Genomic DNA, 22421 nt, shown 5'->3' with positions numbered 1-22421 from the left:
ACAGAGACATAATCTGTCACTTTCCCCTGTCATTACCTTGTTGATACTCAGATACAGCCTGTCACCCGCTGGACTGTCTGTCTGTCACAGAGCTGTGATTGAAACAACTGGCCTACAGAGGGAGAAAAAAAACGAAAACAAGACGGTGATTCAGTCGTTTTTTATTTTTTTCCAATTTCTTCCGATGATCAAAAAATGACCTGCGCCACATAAATCCTGGTTGCTATAAAGGTGAAAAGCTATTGTCCAAAGCCGTTAACTTTTAAACCATCCATCCTTGGTTGGAATGGGCTGTCTGGGTGTAGACTTCGGCCTCTGTAGTTTGTCACGACCCCAACAACAACAACAACACACACACACACACACACACACACACACACACACACACACACACAGGGGTATTGCCTGTAAGTTAGGCCGGTGAATATGTGAGCAAGCCCCTCTGTTGCCAGTCTGTCACCTTGGCCTGTGAGAGTGTGTTTTTGCGTGTGTGTTCAAGTGTCTCTCTGGGTCTTCATTCTTCACCCAGCAGGCTGATGGCAACTCTCTCCACACGACTCCAGAGTCTATGTTTACACCCCATCTGGCTGTTTGTCTGCAACTCCTGCATCGGGCCGGAGTTGCTCTGAGTGTGTGTGTGTGTGTGTGTGCGTGTGTGTGTTTGTGTATGGGCCGCACAGTCTGCTTCATTAGACTGTTTGCTGATAATATTGATTAGGCCAAGATGAAGCCACAGATGAACAAACTATAAGGCTATGTGGGTCTGTATGTTGTCTTTATGCTTCTATTCACGCGTAATGTTAGTCCTAACAATTGCATTAGGTTAAATGAAGGATATACAGTATTACTAGTAGTTTTATTAAAGAGCTAGCCCACACTGACTGACTCACAAACATGCACAAACTCACACACACACTCCCGCTCCTACCCTTGGCATCTTCGTTCTGACCTCAGGAAAAGTTTTTTGGTGTTTTCCTCTTTCTCTTTGATCAACAGAGCACGGTGCCAGCCCTGAGCTCTTTGGCCAGGCACGCTCGGTGACAGAAATAGCTCCCGGACCCCACCGTGCGCAGATGGCCTCTCAGCTTGGCTTGTCACGACTCACCGTCTATTACAGGAAGTTTTGTGATGGACGGGCGGCTTCTGAAGGAGAACTTCATCCGTGGGACGAACGGTCGGAGACACAGAGGATGCCCTGCCCGGCGCTTTCTGGCCCGGTGCCAGGGGAAACCATAGGGCCTGGAACAAGGCTGATGTGTGTGTGAGCCAGGGAACAGTCAGAGGGCCGTAGCTTGGATTACGGTGGTGGGTGGCGGTGGCAAGATGCTGAAAAACATCAGCTGCTTCAGTGCACATCTCTCTTGCCGGGAGAGGATAGGCAGCCTGCTCTGAATCACCAGATTGCCCGGTACTTTGAGAGTCTGATAATATGTTTTACACTGTCCCACCAACTTCACTGCATCTCAAAACATTATCATTATCATTGACTTATCATTATCCAGCTCCAGAGAGGTCGTGGGAACTGTCTGAGCTAGCTGCAGCCTGTCAGCAGCCTGTCTGCCCGTCACTGAGGTGTGTGAGGTGCGCTCGTTACCATCTCGGTACACACGCTGGTCTTGTCTAATCAATAGCAGGTCTTTGTCGCGGCTCAAGGGCACGCCAGCATAGGGGCTGATGAGAGATGGGACAAACGAGACAACAGGGGAATGGACATCATGATTTGTTTACCACAGCTGTTTACTGTCGACACGGCATTTAGCGGCTTTCACCGTCATGTCCCTTGTGCCCAGTTCTGGCAGACAGACAGACAAGGTGACGAACAGACAGACAACAAGGCCCCCAATGATAAAACGGACAAGACACGGGGAGAATGTTGTCCAGATCGGATGGGAGTTAACGAGGAGACAAGCGAGGGGACATCGGAGCCATCAATATGGCCCGCTGACAGGCCCTGTCACTGCGGTGACACGTAGAGGGCTAATTAGCAATGCTAATTAAGAGGCTGGTCAACAACAGCAATACAGAAAGGGACATTTTTGTCCCCAATAGAGAGCCACCAAACTCAAAGACCTCACGTCCTTTTGCCCAAAGGGACAAACAGGCTGATTCAATTCACTGACAGGAGGAACTGTCAAGGAGGCAAGCTCTGGAACTTCTGTAGAAAAAAAAAGTAGATGTAGGAGGCAGCAGAGGCTAGCTCTATCTAACTGGGTGACCTCTCTATATACTCAGCAGGAATACCAGACTCCATGCTGAGCTATGCTACTCTGAAAAGAAAGAATATAGATACAACTGATGAAAACAGTTCTGTTCCATTACAAGACATTGTACTAGTTTGCCATTAAAGAGAGGCCTTACTTTGTGTAGCCTATATACAATAAAAGCTCAAGAAAGACAAGCACCATGAAACAAAAGGACACAACTTGTTCTAATGGCTGGTACCAAACCAGACCGGCTGAATGATTCTGCACTCGAGCAGCAGTTGTACTGGCACACAACACCGGACTCTACAGGAATAAATACACACAGCCCATCTGGGTAACTGTGGGATACAGCTACCAGTCTCTCTTAATTCCCATTATCATTACAATGTCATCAATCCTTAAGGTATTCATTCTTATAATTTTACAATCTGTTGACAGCAGAGACAGCCAAACATAAAAGGTGGCATGAATACAGTCAAGACAGGTTACAAAAAATATGACATAGATGTTAAGATTTACACCACAAATGATATGTGGTTTGCATTGGATTATTCAAGTGGGTATTTGTCAGTGTTTCTCAGCTTCTCCATAAATATTAATGGACATACAGTATAATCACCGTATATTAATTATATGATATTATAACTACCAGTACAACACACCTGTAGGCACGCATGTGTATTCGTGCATCGTTGTGTGAGTACTCATGTGAGCACACCTGTTTGTCTGAGCGTAGCTGTAGTATTTGTGCAATCAACTGTGTGTTTGCGTGTGTGTGTATGTCTGTGTGTGTGTGTGTGTGCACATGTGCGCACCTATCCATTTGTGCATGTCTGTGTGATTTGATGTGTATGATGTGTGGTAGTGGAGCATATTTGCCTCCAGGCTAAATCATTTGCATACTTGTCACAGGCTGTCCATTGGGTGTCAGGATCAGTGATGCGTACTATGTTCCATTGGCAGCTCTGGTACTCACACACGCCCCTGACGGAGTCCCGCTGTTACGGCGTGGTGTGTCTGGGTGTCACTGCCTTGTCAGACACATATCACACAGATGAAGAGAAAATGTCCGCAAGTGTGTATTTGAGTGTCTCTCTGTGTGTGTGTGTGTGTGTGTGTGTGTGTGTGTGTGTGTGTGTACGCATAGAAGTCTTTTATGACTAAAGTCAAAGTCAGTTGCATCAGGCATCAGTCCATGCTGTATCGATGCATCTCTCAACTAGCTGACATCACACGAGCCTGCTGGCTGATCCAATAGTGTTGGACTTGACACTAGATATGGATCCATGTGAGTGAAAGCTTTTGATGGGGAGACCCGGGCTTCAGAGGCCTGTCTCTGGCAGTCTCCACCTCGGAAGGAAAGCAGGGATCAAATGGGGAAGAAAATGGGATTGGCCTTCTGTTGGAGTAAGACTTTTGTGACAGAAGAAAAAGGGAACGGCCACCCTTCATGCAAACGCAGGGAAACCGGAGCGAGATCGTCCAATCAAAGACTACAGGGAAAAGTTAGAGACTGAGTGGCTTTCAAAGAAGTTTTTGAGTAGGGTGAAAAGTCTTCAAAGTCACAGTGAGTGCTCTCTCTTACTCTGTCTCCCCAACACACAAACGTGTGCACACACACACACACACACACACACACACACACACACACACTGCCCGTACATCAACTCAAACACGTACACACGCAGTGGAAAGCGTCAAGCTGAGTTTTGAACAAGGTCCCAGATTCTCTCAACCTTGATCCAGTCCACTCTCAGCCTCTCACCCATAATGGCGCTTTAACTTCACAATCTGGACCGGAAGGCCCATCAAAAAGATGCAGTTGGACTATGAAAATAGAACAACCTGGAGAAAAATAGCAGCCCAGAATGTTTAATAACTTGGAGGTGAGATGTCATGGAGACTTGAATTTACTTTGTTGCAGCAAACTTTATATATGTAAGCACACAGTCTGAGAGAAGTGGGAGTGGGAATGTGCACACAAAAGTGCAGAACACACACACACACACACACACACGCACGCACACACGCGCACACACACACACACACACACACACACACACACACACACACATGCACACACACACACGCACACACACACACACACACACACATAGGTGTTAAATGATTAGAGGACAGAGAGAAGACACAGACAGGATAGAGGTTGTTCCAGCTGTTTCAGAGAAGAGGATTCTCAGCTTGACTAGATGATATAATGAGCCTTTATGTTCTGGGTGATGAGATGAAAGAGGGGGAAAGGACATAATAGAGGAGAGGAGAGGAAAGCAGAGGAGAGAAGAGGAGAGGAGAGGAGAGGAGAGGAGACAGTAGAACAGGAATGGAAAGGAAGGGACAGGAGAGAAAACACACACACACACACACACACACACATACACTGCATTACACCCTTTTCTGAGCACCTCCACACTGTGACAAAAGACTAGGCTGTGAGAAAGGTTAAGATTTCAATTTTGGTGGCTAGAAGTCACAGCAGTGGAGAGTCAGGAGAGAGGAGAGGGTAGGGGAGGTTTGTGTGTGTGTGTGTGTGTGTGTGTGTGGGGGGGGGGGGTTCAGGGGCCCAGGTTATTATTTATTTGTCATGTATTAGTTTAGGGTGCTGTGTGTGTGTATGTGTGTGTGTGTAGGTGTGTGTGTGTGTGCGTCAGGTGGGAAAGGTGGGGGTGTTGAGATGCTAAAGGTCTCTGTTGATGATTTGCACGCTCCATCGAGCCGACTACTGGGGCGTAAAAAGCGACATGGTCGGTTCCTTCAACCTGCCTGACCCCAATCTCCACTCTACACTGGAGCCCCATGCTGCCTGCCCACCCTGTGGACCCCACCCCCTTCCCCCCACTCCCCCCCATATATACACACACACATACACACACACACATACACTTTCCACAAAAACAAAAAGAAGGTCAAGCAAGTCCTCCCACCAGAGCAGAGTTCTGTACCGATTTCACCTTCAGAAGAAACGTCTCCCCTGCACACAGACACACTGTGACTCAAACCCTTGGTCATACGGACACACACACACACACACACACACACACACACACATAAAGCGCAGAAGAAGAGAGAAACCTGACTTCTCCAATCTTATCTCGCCTCTCAACCCTCTGCCACAAACTCAAACGTAAACACTGGGCGGAATGTGTTATGTGTCGTTTGTTTAGCATAGCGGCCAGACAGCTGTCTCCTCAATGTAAGGCTATCTATTTGTTTGCAGATGTGGTGGGCATGCCGTGTGCATGCATATGCCTGCATTTACATTTGCACCGCACAACTCTTGTGATGTATAGAAGCGAAGACTTGACATGTCTCTATGAGAATAAATGAAGTGATGAGAGGGTGGAGGAGAGAAGACAACATGGGTTATGATTGTCTTCTCTGCCTTTCACACACACACACGCACAGCATACACCACACTCTAATATATACATCAATTTGTTTATGTCCTTTTTTTATTTTGTCTAACAGTGAAAAATAAAAAGAGGGAATAATTTTATCCTGGCATGTGTGTTTTCCTGACAAAAGGTCTCATTGTTCACAGAATACACAGCAGATACATATACACATTTGTTTGTGTCTGTATCACTTCCATCAACACTGTATTCTAAAACATGACCATGAAGATTTCCCTTCAGTGCTCAATGTGTAGGTTTGGACTGAATGTCACTAACTTTAAATGTGAGTATGCATCGAGCCACATCTGTGGAAGGCAGACGGTGCCGGCTCTCGGCACTAGAGGGCACTAGGGCTGCGTCTGTGACCACCCTCCCCTCAACCTGAGGAATATGTGCACAGGAGTACGTACTTTTCATATGTAGGGTTCTTATCTGTCTCTCGAAATCTCTCTTCCTCCCTCTCCTCACTCACTCTATCGGTAGGATCAGAGCGGCATCGGCCAGCTCTCAGGAGCTCTTCAGCCCTGAGAAGGTCAGCTGCAGGAAAACTTCTCCCCATCTGGCTCTGTTAAGGCACCTGTGACCTTGAGTTCCTGTGTGGACTGTGTGCGTGTGTGTGCGTGTGTGTGTGTGTGTGTGGGCATGTGTGCATGTGTGCAGTCAACAGAATCGTTTTGTTCCATTGTTCCATTGTTTATGGCAATAAAAGCCTCACATGTGTGCACACAGAGCTGCACGCGCCAACACGCCCCTTTCTCCTCTCTCCTTTGTAAATGGAATCAATGGATGCAGCTATCACATCCCTATTCTGTCACTGCGCATCTGTCAGAACAAGGAGCGACAAAAGAGCAACATGGCTCTCTAGTGGCTATGCATGACCTGAGACATCTCCACACACACACAGAAACACACACACACACACACACACACACACACGCGCACACACAAATGCTAAAATAATGACTCCTCCAATGATTAGGAGATCGATAGGCCAGTGACTTGGCTGGAGCTTCAATGAGAGGTAGTTATTGTAGGAACAGCATGTGTGTGCGTGTGTGTGTGAATGTGTGTGTGTGTGTGCACGTGTGTGTGTGTGTGTGTGTGTGTCTATGTGTGTGAAATAAAAAAGAGACAGGAGAAAATGAGAGACTCAGATAGACACTGGGTACACAATGGAACATTATTGCTGTTCTCCACACTCATTACTGAACCTTATCTGTTGCCTGGACACACACACGCACACACACACACACACACGCACACACACACACACGCACGCACACACACACACACACACACACAGGTCACACAGGTGTTGAAGGATACATGTCTCCTCAGTGTAGGGCACAGGAGCGGTGCTGCCAGCCGTCATGTAGCTGTAGAAGGACACCTCCAGGGTGTAGCAGTAGGACGTGTCGTCAAGGAGACCGCCAAGGAAGCGTCTGCCGGTGCCGGCCTTCACCACGTCCCGGTTGAAGGACGTGTTGGACTATAGAGGAGTACACAGAAAAACAACCACATGTGAGGCATCAGGGTAGACTGGTGGTCAAAGAGACGCCACTTCAGCCAGAGGACTTGGGTTCAAGCCCTTCTGTCGGCAAGCATCCAGCCTGTTGAAGAGTCTGTGGAGGGGAGCAAGAGAAAAGAGGATTTCCCTATGGGGATCATTCCCAAATATGACCTGAATATACATTCGCTTATATGTATCAGGGATACTGCAATAGAAAGTCTTACAAGTTTATTTTTCAAACTTTAGCAGTAGCTGGGCAAGGTTCCCCACCAAAATGTTCCAACATAAAATGCTTTCTACAATCCTTAAACCTGGGTGGCATATGGTCTGTATGACTTGTTCCAGATTGCATATAATTGTACTTCAAAAATGGCAGCGTGATCTCCTTCTATGCCACAGTGGCCCCGTTACTGCCTCCTTTGGTGGAGTGACAAAGTGACTGTCGTGTCCGCGCGTCTGTTCGGACTTCATCACCTGGGCGCTGACGAGAGCAAGTGTTTTTTCCCCAGACGTCAAAGGTGGCAGTAATGGGCCCGCACTCGAGCGTGAAGTACAACAATGTGGTGTAGAAGAAGAGCACGCTGCCATCTTTGAAGCACGGTGATATGCAAACAGAAACAAGTCATGCAAAGGCAAGATTATTTACTATATGTCAGCTGGCAACCCAGCTATCATGAAAGGGTTTAAGGATTTCAGAAAGCATCTTATGCTGGAAAATGTCTATCAGGAAACCTTGTCCACCTACTGCTAAAGTCTGAAGAGTAAACTTATTGTAAGAAATTCTAGGTGTCAAGGTGTCCATGACCTCTGTAAGTGAAGGTATACAGGTCATATTCGGGTCATAATCGGGGCTAGGGGATCATTAAAGTATCATAATATGAATGGAAACACAACTTTTGATTTGTTTGTCTAAAAACACAACATAGTTCCTTGTTAGTATAGTACAGTGCTTGAGCATAACTGCAAAATAGTGTTTCTACAATATATGCTATTACTAAATTATATATATATTTATATACTTGTTCAGGCTGTTCATGGTTTCCTCTGCTTATTAAAGGAGCCCAGTGAAGCGCCTTTTCTGATCACCTTAAAGAAAATGCGATCTCTTGGTTGTCATTCAAGATAACATATACATCTTTTCTTTTCATGTGACTTCCGGCCTTGATAATGAATTCCAAAAGCCTGAATTTTGCCCCAAAAGGTTGTAGTATTATCTCAGAGAGTCTTCATCCCCCTCCGCAAAGCCCAGCCCATGATGAACTCACCTAACTCTGCGTTCTGACTGCTACAGACCAAATCATTGAAAATGCATGGACTTCCAGAGATTTGTTTCTCAGTAGCTTGCGGTGGTAAGCCTCTACAGAAGCCAGGAAAAATTCTGAAGGGTAGCTTATTTTCGAATGGATTAACTTGATACAATGTCATTACAAAGATTGGTTGTAAATGGCTACAGCTGGAAAAAAAAAAACCTTCCTGTCTATTTTTGGTTTCAGCATGTCAGCTATACTACAAAAATATGATGATGTCTTGGGAAGAGTGTGGAAAAGTTTCCATTCAATGTCACTCCACTCTGCTGCAGTGAGAGTTGCCTTGCTGAAATGCAGACTTGGCGGCCACCGGTGGGAGTTGGGCGTGATTGTGTTGTGCTGCGCTGCTGCTGTACTGGGCTTTAGGTTGTGCTGAATGGGCAGAGGGACAAAAGCACAGTGAGGGAGCTGACCCCTGGGCCAGCTGTCACACAAGCAACACACACACACACACACACACACACACAACACGCAAACTCTCTTACAATAGCATTTTACCCATCCAGCATAACGCATAACCTATAGACATTGACAATCAGTGACATTTCCATACATGTGTGGCTGGATGTCCGCCTGCCTGCCTTGTCTCTGTATCCAGGTTAGCGTTGAGTGTCAATGGGCAATAAAGGTTATTCTTTATGATGTGTGTAAGTGGCTCTGCTATGAAATGTCACCGTCACCGAGAGATGAAGGTCAACGGAAGTGACAGAAGGCTGGGAGGGAATGGCTAGGTTGGATAATGTATAAAAAAGGTGCATGTTTGTGGCTGGGTGGGGGTGCAGCACATCAGATGATCGGGACCCCCAGATGTTTCTCCCCAAGTGCTCCTGCTCTCCTCCATTCCTTTACACTCCTCTCCTCTCTTCAACTTTTTTTCTTCTCATCCCTCTCCCCTTCAGACTATATAATGCTTCCTGTCCAAATGGTCCAGCTTCAGCCGAATGAGAGGGTGCTGAAGCAGAGCGTCTGCACTGTTCATACAGAATATCCTGGTTGACTATTCGCACCCCTATGCTCTGTATTAACCTCTACAGCATTTGCTTGCATTATTTCTCTTCTGTACATACAGTATGTATGCACATTCATATGAATCGATACATTTCTCTGGACACTTTTTTCTGACCCTCTGTACACTTGTTAATGTGAATACATTTCGTCACATCATATGTGTGTATATATGCTGTAATTTCACATATTCTCTTTATTCATATTCTCATTTTTCCTATCATTTGTTATAAATTGCATATTGATATTTTTATAACTTATTTCATACCACACATATTTCATATTGTTTGGTACTGTATAGTACTTCTGCTGTTACTATTGCTATTTTGCACACTTAAAGCTGTAATCCATACTGCACCTTTTCATACTTTTATTCATTAATTTCTACCTAACATGTTCTAGTGTTTAAATTAATTAAGTTGCTTGCGTATGTTTACGTGACTCTCTTCTGCTATGTTCTTTTGCTTTTTTTAAACTACTTCAACTTATGCATTGCTTATTGTGTGTATTGTTTTTTTATTGTTTTATTTCTGTGTAAAGCAATTTTTGAAAAGTGCTATACAAATAAAGGTTATTTTTTATTATTATTATTGTTATTAAAGTTTCACCTTATCTTACCCTCTCCTCTTTTCTACTCTTCATTCTTTTACTCTCTTCTGCTGTTTTCTTCTCTCCTCTTTCCTACTCTGTTCTTTTCCTCTCCTCTTTCCTACTCTCCTCATTTCCTCTCCTCCCCTCTTCTCTCCTCTCATTATATATTCTGGTCAGAATCTTTGTGAACAGCTGGAACAACCTCCTTTCTTCTGGCTCCCCCCTGCCCCTCTTGTGTGTGTGTGTGTGTGTGTGTGTGTGTGTGTGTGGTACATGTGTCATTTATGTGAATATGTGTTTAAGCTGAGCATATTTAGTGTATATATGCTAATGAATGCATGCATGTACTCTGTGTGTTTAGCTATTTTTTTCTATTTATTCTGGGAAAGTCGACTGGGCACGCCTGCTCTTTTCCAGCAACACGCTGCTTCAGCGTTCACACAGTTACACACATTCACAACTGGAAGCTTCCCAGTACAACCGCAGTCTTCCACTGTTTGCCTCTGAGCAGCGCAGCAGTTGGCAGTTAAAGGAAAATTGCAGTGTTATTGGATTTCTTGCTAATTTCCTGCATTTCTTTACTGTTTTACATCACTGTAGACTGATTTTCAGTGCTTTTATGATATATTTTCTATTTCTCCCTCGTCTTAATTGTTTTTCAACGTAAATATTTTGAATTTTGAATATTTTAAATGCTGTCTAAATACTACGTACTCCCAGTATAAAGAGGGTGCTAATTTTAAGCCGTAATTGTGCAGAATCTAGCTATATTTTCTATTTAATTAATTTTACAGACTATGGCCTGTGGAGCGTCTTCCTTTGGTTTGTCTGTTGGCTTGAATGGGTTGTGACTGACAGAAGGCGGGCCCTAACGTAACCACAGAGAATATTAGCTGTTGGATTAAAATTTATTGTGGCCATGAAAACGCAGAAATTGGACATGTAGTGACCCGGAAGCGGTATCTTTGTCTGTTCTTGTTTACGAGCAGAGACTGGATTCCTGAATGCATGCATTCATATTAACAGAATTTATTTCAAAATGTAAAAGTTTACAGCCTAATATTATCTGATGCATCTCATGCAACCTTGCAAAATGTGATTGGTGGCCTCTTGGCACAGTGATGGATTACCTCTATCGACCGAAGTCACCAGTTGTTTTCTCTTCCATTTGGAGTGAATGAGCCTGAGAGGTATGGCTGATTTAAAACGAATTCAAAAATATCTTTAATCATGGCGCATGCATGTAAAAACTGTCACAATTAACATTAAAGGGATGGAAAATGTAAAAAATGAGCAAAAACTCAAATCACGCTGGAATTGTCCTTTAAGTGGCTCGCTGAAGGGCACCTCGGCAGGAGCTGCTGAGGGAAAGGACTATTTCTCATTCACTTTCCAGCTTCTCATTTTCCATTTTTTTTTCCTAGCCCGCCTGGGGATTCAAGCGGGCAACATTCTGCTCACAAGCCTGCCTCTCTACTTGTGTGCGCGTGTGTGTGTGTGTGTGTGTGTGTGTGTGTTCATGTGACTTACAAAGGAGAAGTCTGGTGCGTTTTGGCACAGCAGTCTGGGGAAGACAGCCTGTCTCTGGACCCGCTCCTCCTCCTCGAACACATTGCCGTACATGAAGCCGTTCAGCATGGTGGAGTGGGCATGGACATCGATGTAGAACTCCAAACTCACCCTCTGATGGAGGGAAAGAGGGGGAGAGAGGGAGGGAGAGAGAAAGAGACACAGAGACACAGAGAGAAGATGAAATACAGCAGGTTAGTGGGGAAGTAGGATATTTCTCTGTGTGTGTGAACAATCGTCCGCACATGGAGCTGCTCCTCTGGGAATAAGGGAAGGCCTCTCTCTTGGCTCCAGCTCCCAGGAGGCCGAGCTGGGGAGAGGCTTTCACCCATGGGACGAATACCAACTCTCTAGACGCCGCCGACTCACAACAGGCTCACAACCTGAAAGCAGCCACCCACAATCCCACACACCAACTTCAGTCAGACTGTCAGGTCCTGTATGGAAGGACACACATGGATGTGGATGTCACAGATTTTATTACATACCCTATAGTACTTCATCAAGTTAATACTGACTTTATATTGAGTGTGTAATGTCTTCTCTCTCCAGTATACACCGTGTAACATGGGCTTGATAAGACCTGTTTCTCTTGCCTGATGCTCTTATCTCGCTCTGTCTACACACACACACACACACACACACACACACACACACAGAGCTTTGTCTTACTATACATGTGAGGACATTTTTCAAAATGCAATATCTACTCAATACAGCTAATGTTTAATTCTTTGAAACTATTTTAGGTGAACAACCACGTATTCATCAGCTGTAAAGTGATTTTTACATACACAGTCTCCCTCCATGTTCATTTTCAATTGAAATAGGGAAAGTAGTCCATGGAATTTAACAGTATGTTGCTTTAATATTATATTTTGAATAAGTTGTATCAATCTCCTACACAAAACTGCCAGAATTAGCCACATATCATTTACAACTACTTAATATTTAGCTTTGGAGTTCCTACATGTCATTTTCTCACTTTTGAGATAATGCTACCTACTATCACTCAACATAGGCTACCTACTATCACTCAACATAGTGTGTGCTAAAGTGTTAGCATGGAGCACCGGAGCAAAGGATCTACCGGGGACACATGTATGATTTATGTGTCAGTGTTCTCATCACTTATCAGGTAGTTGACTAATGGGCCTCCCAATTCCTTTAACCCCAAACCCAAGTCCTAAATCTAAACTAGCTCTTCCAAGACATGTGGACCAGCCAAAATGACAAAAAAAACATCCTCAGTCTGAAGGTCTAAAACTCAAACTGGTTCTCACAAAGATAGAAGTACAAGAACACACACACACACACACACACACACACACACACACACTTATTCTAACCCTCAACTCTGCAACAGCACCGACCACCCTCCTTCCTCTCCCCTTCTCTCACTCTCTTATCACTCATTTCTCCTTCTCCTGCTCTTATCCGTCCCTCTTCTTCTCTCTCTTTATCTCCTTCCCACTCTCTCTTTCTCTCTCTCTCTCTCTCTCTCTCTCTCTCTCCTCCACTCATTACACATTCAGCACCACACCTTGTTCCCTGTGGGTCGTAAAGAGGAGTCGAGAGAGGAGGGAGGAAGAATGGAGAGATAGTCGGAGAAGAAGGGGGGAGAGGGAGAGAGAGGAGAGAGGGAAGGACAGAAAAAAGACAGAGACAACTATGTGTGTGTGTTTGTGTGTGTGTGTGTGTGTGTGTGTGTGTGTGTGTGTGTGAGAGAGAGAGAGAGAGAGAGAGAGAGAGATGGAACCCTGTGAGTGTGTGAGAGAGAGAGAACGAAACAAAGAGACAATCAGACAGGAGAGAGAGAGAGAGAAAGAGAGAGAGAGAGATCGAAAGAAGAGAGCAAGGACGAGAGACACACAGACAAACATGATAAGAGGGAGACACAGAGAGAGCGAGAGAGGAAACAAGACATAAAAACAAACACAGAGAAAGAAAGAGAGAGAGAGAGAGAGAGAGAGAGAGAGAGAGAGAGAGAGAGAGAGAGAGAGAGAGACATAGAACTATGTGTATGTGAGAGAGAGAGAACGAAACATACAGAAACAGACAGAGAGAGAGAGAGAGGGAGAGAGACACAATTTAACAGAGAGAGAGAGAAAAAGACAAACAAAGACAGAGAGAGCGGGAGAGAGAGAGAGAGGGAGAAACACAGAGAGAGAGAGAGAGAGAGAGAGAGAGAGAGAGAGAGAGAGAAGCGGTGCTCAGGCGGCCCAGGCGACGCAGTGTGCCTGTGTTTGAAATTCCAGCTCACAGCCAAAGCAATTTCCTGGCGGTGGCTGTGCTGTCAGCTGCTCGGCTGGCTGGCGGTGAAATATGGTGGCTGGGAGTCGGCCGCTAGCAGCCCCCGACAAACCTGATGGATGGAACCCCAGAGGAGAGGAGAAGCAGCAGGAGGAGGGTGGAGGAGGAGGACGAGGTGGAGGAGGGAGGGAGGGAGGGAGGGAGGGAGGTGGGGGGAGGGGGGAAACAACAGAAAAACAAAAAAAGAGCGAGAGGGGAAAAAGCTAAACGCAGCCAACGGAGCGGTGAAGGTGGTGGGGGGTAGACAGAGAGAGAAATATAGAGAGAGAGGCACAGAGAGAGGGAGAGAGAGAAAGAGAGAGAGAGAGAGAGAGAGAGAGAGAGAGAGAGAGAGAGAGGGTAGAGAGAGACAAAGAGAAAGGTAGAGCCAGTTCCATTAGGCGGTGGAGGGTGGAAGGAGTTCCAGCCAGGGCGTAGACGAGGGAAACCAGCCTAATAATCACCTGGGTCTCTCCCTTCTGGAGGAGGCGGAGGAGGTGGAGGCCGGGGGAGGGAGAAGAATGAAAGGAGGTGGAGACACAGTAGGAGGAAGCAGGAGGATGGGTGACAAGAGAGGTGAGAGAGAGAAAGTGGCAGACTGAGTGCAGCACAGAGGTTAAGTGGCTGTTACATGCTCACTTGGAATCCCACCCTCGTGAGGTGACTTTGTCCATCTGGTCGGTGAGCAGAACTGCAGCAACGCCTTTTGGTGGATCAAAACGTTGCCCATCGAAAAGTAACATATCTACAAATCCAGATGTGCTCCATGGATTATCCCAATTTACTTCAATTCATTTAGTGATTTTCTTTACCCATTTATTCCTGTTCAGGGTCATGGGAAGCTGGAGCTTTTCCCAGCATGCACTGGGTGGTAGACAGGCTGCCAGTCCACTGCAGGGCTAATACAGGGAGACAGACAGCCACATTCATACCTAGGGGCAATTTAGAGTGTCCAGGCCACCTGACCAGCATATCTTTGGAAAGCTGGAGGAAATGGGAACACCTGGAGGAACTCCACACAGAAAGAAGGAGTTGAATCCAGTTCAGTTCAGTTCAGTTCAATTCAATCGAATTCAGTTCAATTCAATTCAATTCAATTCAATTCAATTCATTCAATTCAGTTCAATTCAATTCAATTCATTCAATTCAATTCAATTCAATTCAATTCAATTCAAGCTAAATCCAGCAGGATTGAGGTCAGTTCATGAATGAACTCATCAATTCCAATTCCACTGAGGAAGTGGAATTGGAATTATTGAATGTTCAATTTAATTCAATGAAATTCTGTGAAACTATCATAAAATGTTAAAGGTACCTTTCAGGTGGTATTTGATGCACAATGTGTAATTGTAACACATACATTATAGTTGAATGTATTTGATTTGTTTATTTCTCTTGTATTTGATTCATAAGTTTGATTTATAATGTGTAGCATGTCAAGACAAACTCTCTTAGAAGTGGAATTTCATGGAATTTAATGGAATTCAATTCTGTTTCCTGTCATTCCAATTCAATTCCAATTCTGTTTCCTTAAAGCTGGGTGCAATTCCAATTCCACCTCCAACTCTAGGAACTGAATGGGAATTTACCATTCATTCTCAGTTTAATTCATGAATGGCTCCAACCCTCCAGTCCTGTCCTGATTGTAACCCAGAAGGTTTCTCCACCACAGCATCATGTGAAGGACAGTAGAGGAGTAGCAGTAACAGTGGTAACAGCCATGCAGCCCAACAATGTCAAGCTCAGGCCCACTACAACAGTCAGTTAATGCCCTGTCAATCAAACGGAGACGGGTCTGAAGGCCCCACCACTGTGATTGATGCTTCAATTAACAACCCGCTCTGACCTCCAGGATTGTTCATTTGAAATTGTAATTAAGCAATTAGGGGCAATTAAGAAAAGGAGACCGCTGAATGAAAGTCAGAAGACAATTTGAGAGAGAGTGAGAGAGAGAAACAGAGAGAGAGAGAGAGCTGTCCAAATTAAACCTCTCAGAGAGAAACAAAAGCCCCATCTCGTTCTAGAAACTCGAGGAACTCTCTCAACTTGTGGTGAACTGGCAGCGGCCGCAGACAGTTTAGTGTAAAACCTAGAAGGTCAAACGAATGAATTTTGTCAGACAAGTACTTATCTGCTGCATATTAATTAGAGACGGGTGGTGGGGGGTGGGGGGTGGTGGGGGTGCGTTAAGGGCCGTAAATGCCGGGCTTATCTTTACACGATGAGGAAAAGGAGCTGATTGAAGCAGGATTACAAGCTCCTGAATAAAGCTCTTGGCATCAGCAGTATACCTTTAGAGGAGAAGAGAAACTGCTGCTTGTTCAGGAGAAGAAAGTTGAACTTAATGTAAATCTTAATATCCCTCATTAACATATTGCGCAGAACACTTGTGGGAAGAATGAAATGTATTGCACACTGCAGGTGGGGTTTCTCCATGTGCACATGGTACAACTTGGCACTGGGCAGCGATAACCAGAGGTTGGAAAAGCAGGCCTGTGATTGGAGGGATGCCAGCTCAAACCTCGAGCCAGTTAGGAAAATCTGGCCAGTGAAAGACAGAAAACCTCTCATTTCCCTCAGCGGGTGAACAGTGTTGAGGAACGTTACTTTTGAAACTAACTAGTTACTTTGTTACTTGACCTAAATAGTAACTAGTTTTACTACTTTACTAAGTTAGTCTTTATTAAAAGTAACTCAGAGTACTTTCAAGTTACCCACTTAAAACTATGCCTTTAATATCCATCTTCTGTTGATTTCCTCACTCTTATTGTATAGAAATCATCACTGAGTACACAATCAACTCTTACCTACAGAAAACATCAACCTTTTAAAGGTAAGGTAGCTTTCATTTATCACGTCTGGTCTCAAAATAAACAGCAGATGGCGCTCACAACACAGTGGCAAGTGCTTTCAATTCAAATCTTCAATAAGATAGTGAAAGATAAGATTACAGTTAACAATACTGTCCTCATCCTTTTCTTCGGTCAGTTCAAAGTTTCCAAGTTCTTAAGATGTTCATTCTGAAAGCTAGTCAGAGCGTACAAGACTCCACCACGCACCAAACGCAGCCTACTGCAGTCCTACTGTAGTCTGCTTTAATAACATTATGTAGCGCAACACTTTAAAAGTGTAACCATTTGAAAGGAAAATAAAAGCGCAAGTTTGAGAAAGTAACTAACAGCTGTTCACATCCAGTGAAAAACGAATGTGTTAAGTCAGTGGTTCTCAACGTGGGGTCCGGGGACCACCAGGGGTCCTTGACGGGGTTCCAGGGGGTCCCCAGCAAAGTAATGAATTGTTAAACTTCAGCATTATTTCATTTACAAGAACTTAACACAATTAGAGAATGTAGAAGTATGTGTACATGTAGTATGTTTTGATCATAGTTTCACTGTTATCTATCTACCCACAATACAGATGGTCATGGAATTCTGGACAAAATCATATCTAATAGGGCTGGGCGATATGGTTGAAATCAATATCATGATAATCATAAGGATTTTTCTCGATATCAATATATATCACGATATTGTTCATGTATGCAAAATCACGTTAAATAATAAAGAGATTATTTGTCTCCAAGAGACAAAATCTCATCAAATGGGGGTCCGTGGCTCTAATGTGGACTAAATTAGGGTCCTTGATATGAAAAAGGTTGAGAGTCACTGTGTTAAGTGACCCGTTACCACAAAAAAGTAATCTGAGTACTCCAACACTTTACAGTTACCCCCAACACTGCAGGTGGAGTGCCCTTGAGCAAGGCACTTTACCCATCAGTTATTCCAGTGGAGCGGCTCCCAGGTGTGAATTTGTGGAGTTGTGTGAGCGTGACGCATACATACCTAGTCAACCTTCCCTACATAAAAAAAAAAAAAAAGGAAAAGGTAGAAAAAGCTTTCATACCACTAATGCTCTTAGACAGTAAAGCTGCAGCCCAGACATTCCATTAGCTAGAGAAGCTAATTCAGGTCACGGGGGGCGCGGTCGGTGACCCTCCAATGATGTAGCAGTGACAGAACATGGCAGATGGCATGACCTGCTGCATGGACGAGAGTAAATGACACAAAACTCTCTCTCCGTCTGTCTTTGTCTGTCTGTTTCTCTCTCTCTCTCTCCCCCTCTCTCTCTCTCTCCCTCTCTGTGTGTGTGTACCATGCTCAAATTGATGGAGGTATTTGTCTGTTTATGAACACAGAGGTGACTTGTAATCAGGCTGAACGGGCGCAGGCAGCCCTCTGCTTCGGGCCTGTTAGTGCCTCATAAGCTGCCACATCTGCTGGGAGGGCCTGCCAGGAGAGCAGGGGAAGGAGAGGAGAGGAGAGGGGAGGTGAGATGTGAAGAGAGGAGGAGGAGGCGATCAGAGACGATAGAAGAGAGCAGGGAGGTGAGAGGAGAGGAGGTATTAAACAGAGAGCAAAGGTATTGAACAAATGATATTCAATATTATGTAAAAAAAAAAAAAGAAGATAAAGTAAAAGCCCGTAAACTGAGTTGAGAAGAGTGTGAAGATTGCCCGAGTGTGAGAGCTTCATCCGTCTCTTCCTGTGAAAAGCAGACAATTCAGCTTCCAACTGAGGGAGAATAAAGAGAGGGACGATGGAGGGATTGAAACGACGGAGGGATGATGGGGACAAATTGGCCGTAAATCTCAGAAATGGATCAGAAATGGTTGGCTGACACCAGAGGACATTTCAACAGACATAGAGAGGGGAGAGAGGAGGGAGAGAGAGAGGAAGAGAGAAAGACTCGCCGACAGAGAGAGAGAGAGAGAGAGAGAGAGAGAGAGAACCTTAGTTTCCCCAGATAGGGCAAATCTGACCATTGAACAAAGGGAGAGAGAGAGAGAGAGAGAGAGAAGAGAGAGAGAGAAAGAGAAAGAAAGAGAGAGAGAGAGAGAGAGAGAGAGAGAGAGAGAGATAGAGGAGAAATGTTATAGAGGGAGGGCACAGGGGAGGATTTCAAGGTGCAAAATTCATCTAGGTGGTGTGACAGGACCTAATACATTTGTTTCAGATAGAAAATTAATTTTCTAATATTAAAAAGGTCAGAAAGGAGCCAAGGCAGCAGTGGCCTCTTTGTCATCCTTAACAAATTATCCAAAATGGCAGTGTCAGATTGGTGGGGATACGTCGGCCAGTGATGAATGCTTCTGGTAATCAGCCAATCAAAAAGAATTCTTCTTCTGCTCTTGATAAATGAGCTGGAAAAGCAACGCTTTAGGACGGAGATGGGTCCATTTGTTTCTTTGGTCTCTTTCTCCCCCCCCCCCCCCCCCTCTCCTTCTCTTTTCAAAACAAACAACAGGGTAGCTTGGGAACAGATTATAGCTCCTTGCATCGCTGATTCTTTCAGCCATTTTCCCCGCTGACCAATGTTCAGCTGCGGATGGTAAATGATGGAATTTTCTGAAACAGTTTGAGTGCTCTTGCCTTCAGATGGACTGAGAGGAAGTGTAACTGAGAAGTTTACAGACAGCTTAAAAGAAAATACCAATGTTCGTCATTCATTTACTTGATCACACCTTTCTTTTACATTATCCACAGCCCATTTCACATTGTATGGCTTTGAAATGACAATTTAAGTGCAAGATCCCTTTAAGTCACGTATTTTGAAACATCATTTCCTGTTTAGGACAGGGGTTGTAAGTGCCGACTTGCTGAGTAGTGTTCAGTTTATACACAAATATTTGTCAAATAAAAGTTTCCAGCCATCAATTCCAATGCAGTGTATATTGCTCCTGCTGCTTTGATTTAAATGGCACTTGTCTGGGAACTCGCTGCCAGTTATTGAAGTTACTGCCTGAATAGAACAAGGAAGCTATTTCCCTGCAGAAAGGGAGCGCCGCTGAATTCACAATGATGGAGAATTGTTTCGGAGTGACGAGGGTGTCTGTCAGAAGAATGGTTGATGGGGTTTCAAACTGAATGGGGTCCTTTGTGCAGCGGAGGGCAATGTGACTTTGAATTATGATGCCTTATGCATTGAACTGTGGGGATCTAAAGTAGTAAAGAAATAATGGAGATGGCCAAAAAAAACTCAATAACACCAGGATTTTCCTTAAAGCTTTGTGATAGTCCACAGGGGAAGTCAACTACAAATTGTATTGTATTTTCTAATGTCATAGTCATAGTTCAGAGTTTCCAATGTCAGGTCATAGTTCTCTTGTTTCTAGCGTTGGGAGAGAGTTGTTCATGTTATGAATTCAGCAGTTTCCATAAACTCAAACTGTAAGTGATGGACCATATGACATTCTCATGTACATCCCTGCCACCCTTTGTTAAAGTTTGCAACCCTAGAGCAGACTGATGGGCTTTTCCTCTGAAATCATCTCTGAGCTCATCTCAGCTACACTAATGGACATGGTGTCACACACTGGTTGGACTGATACAGTAACACTGGCATTATCCTCGCTGTTGATGCTGCTGCTACTGTTTTGATGTGAAGGCCTGTACATTGTATTTACTTATTGACTATTGCATGTTAACACTGAGTAGCATAATTGCCGTGACAGACTGCTGTTGCAACAGTTAGTAACAGTGTCACAATGCTGGTAATGTTGTCCCTACAAACCGCCCCAGCCTCATTAGCAACAAGGGGCAAGGGCTAAAAAACGCAGCCAATGTTAGCACAGCTCCACTGTAAGCATACTCATACTATGGCATAACACTACTGTCACTGTCTACTCCAGCTCCTTGCTTGCATCATTAGTTAGCAGTAGGGGGGGATTTGAGGTGGGGTGAAGAGGAATAGCATCCCCCTTATTAGCTGAAGTTATGAAATGCACCCCCCTGTTAATTCTAGCTTTTAGGGAAAATTTCAGGGTAAATTAATATTGCCTGCCCACTATCACTCCCTCTCAGTCTCCAACCTTGTTAAATTTAAACAAATGACCAAGTAGTTAGCAGCTAGTAAATAGAGCACATGCTAGCACGGCCCTACTGCTAGCTTAGCCCCGCTGCGCTGCTGTTGCTGCTGCTGATCTCCTGCTAATGGAGTCCTCCAATGATGCCCTCCATCCCTGCTAGCCTCATTAGACTCCATGCCCGCTGTGTGAGACGGGCATGAACGGAGGGCAGCGGCACGGAGGGCAGCGGCACAGCGGCCTCCTGGCTACGGAGCTGGCATTGAAACTGGCATCTGGGAGCCCCAGACATGAGTGGTGTGTCTGATGGGATTAACTGGCTGTGGTGAGAGAGAGAGAGAGAGAGACAGAGACAGAGACAGAGAAAGAGAGGTTGCCCAAGCCTCCAAATTAACTCTGCAGGGCTGAAGGCAGTCATCAGGGACGAGGGGGGTGCAGGAGGATGGAGGGGTGGGGCGGGGGCTGGGGGGGGACTGGCGGCTCCACAGCTGATGTGATGGGTATGAACAGAGAGGGGAATGGAAGGGGTCTGACCGGCAGGGGTGGACTTAGGAGACATAAGGTCCATTATTGCGCTGACTAGGGGCTACTGCATCACCCAGCCAGAGAAAGCAGAATTCCACTGTGGTGGTACTGGGTGCTCTTATTGGGCTACAGCCATTCACACTGAGCTAGAACACAATGCAAAGTGATGGGAACAGCTGGTGGGAATTCAAGTGAGTACGAGGGTGAATGCATATGTATGCAAATGTAGTACTGATAGTGTGATAGTCTGTGCATTGCTACAGTACTGTATTTGTGCAATCAAGTGTCTGTATGTGGGTGTGTGTCTGTGCGTGTTTGTCCAGGATGTGTGTGTGTGTGTGTGTGTGGGTGTGTGTCTTCGTTCTGAGTGTGTGTGTGTAAGACAGGCATGAGTGGATCACCCTGCCATGACAGAGTCTATCGATCAGCGTGTCAGTGCCGGGGGAAAAGGTTAATCTGCCCGATGCCAGCCCCGCGCTTCGCCCCGACTCCGGCCCGCCCCGCATCCCGCCCCGGCCCGCTCCCTCTCTTATCAGGATTAGAGGAGTGTACAAAAGGGCAGAGTATTCCCAGGACACACGCTGACCTTCAGTAATCCCACCAACCTGCCGCTCCGCTTATAATTAACATCAGGAACAAAAGAGAAAAAGCCCCAGCCCACCTCCAGCGTTTCTTCTGAGTGAAAGACTAAAAGTAGAGAGGAAAAAAAAAAAAGTTACAGTAGAGTTAGAGAGTTACAGCATACAGACTTGCTGCTGTAATATGTTTCGAATGGCCAGGAGAGCTGGGCTGACATTCTAGAGGTGCTGACTAGCCTATTAATGCCCCCAGTGCACGCTCCCTAAACATAGAGCATAGAGCAAACATAGAGGAACATGCTGAATCAAGCAGGGAGGGAGAAAACCGGCTCGGACCAGTAGGCTTTACTGTGTATCTAGTGAGGGAGTGTTGAGCACAGCACAGAGAAGTTGAGAGATTCCAAGGTAATAAGGAGTGTGTGTGTGTGTGTGTGTGTGTGTGTGTGTGTGTGTGTGTGTGTGTGTGTGTGGTTGCTCACCGGGTCTTGGCTCATCTGCACTATGAGTTGTTTGACAGCGTGCAGCGTGGGGTGGGCCCAGGGAGAGGGGTCCTGCCAGTGACGGTTCA

The 22421-nt window shown here is 45.2% G+C and overlaps 1 protein-coding gene across 1 annotated transcript in view; it reads right to left on the bottom strand.

Annotated features, from left to right (window-relative positions):
* Positions 1–22421, bottom strand: part of agbl4 (AGBL carboxypeptidase 4) — a gene marked incomplete at its 5' end in the record, with an annotated part of 154662 nt that overhangs the window by 1356 nt on the left and 130885 nt on the right. The window contains 3 exons of the mRNA XM_071533506.1: positions 6941–7103; positions 11558–11710; positions 22333–22421. The exon at positions 22333–22421 is cut by the window's right edge and continues 23 nt beyond it. Of these exons, the coding sequence (XP_071389607.1) occupies positions 6941–7103; positions 11558–11710; positions 22333–22421 (405 nt within the window). The remainder of the gene's footprint in view (positions 1–6940; positions 7104–11557; positions 11711–22332) is intronic.

Source organism: Centroberyx affinis, unplaced genomic scaffold, assembly GCF_046629955.1.
Source record: "Centroberyx affinis isolate AG114_WGS23_722 - 3 ecotype Tasmania unplaced genomic scaffold, CSIRO-AGI_Caff_v1 ptg002373l_1, whole genome shotgun sequence".
Taxonomy (NCBI): Eukaryota; Metazoa; Chordata; class Actinopteri; order Beryciformes; family Berycidae; genus Centroberyx; species Centroberyx affinis.
This window is presented reverse-complemented; position numbering and strand designations above follow the sequence as displayed.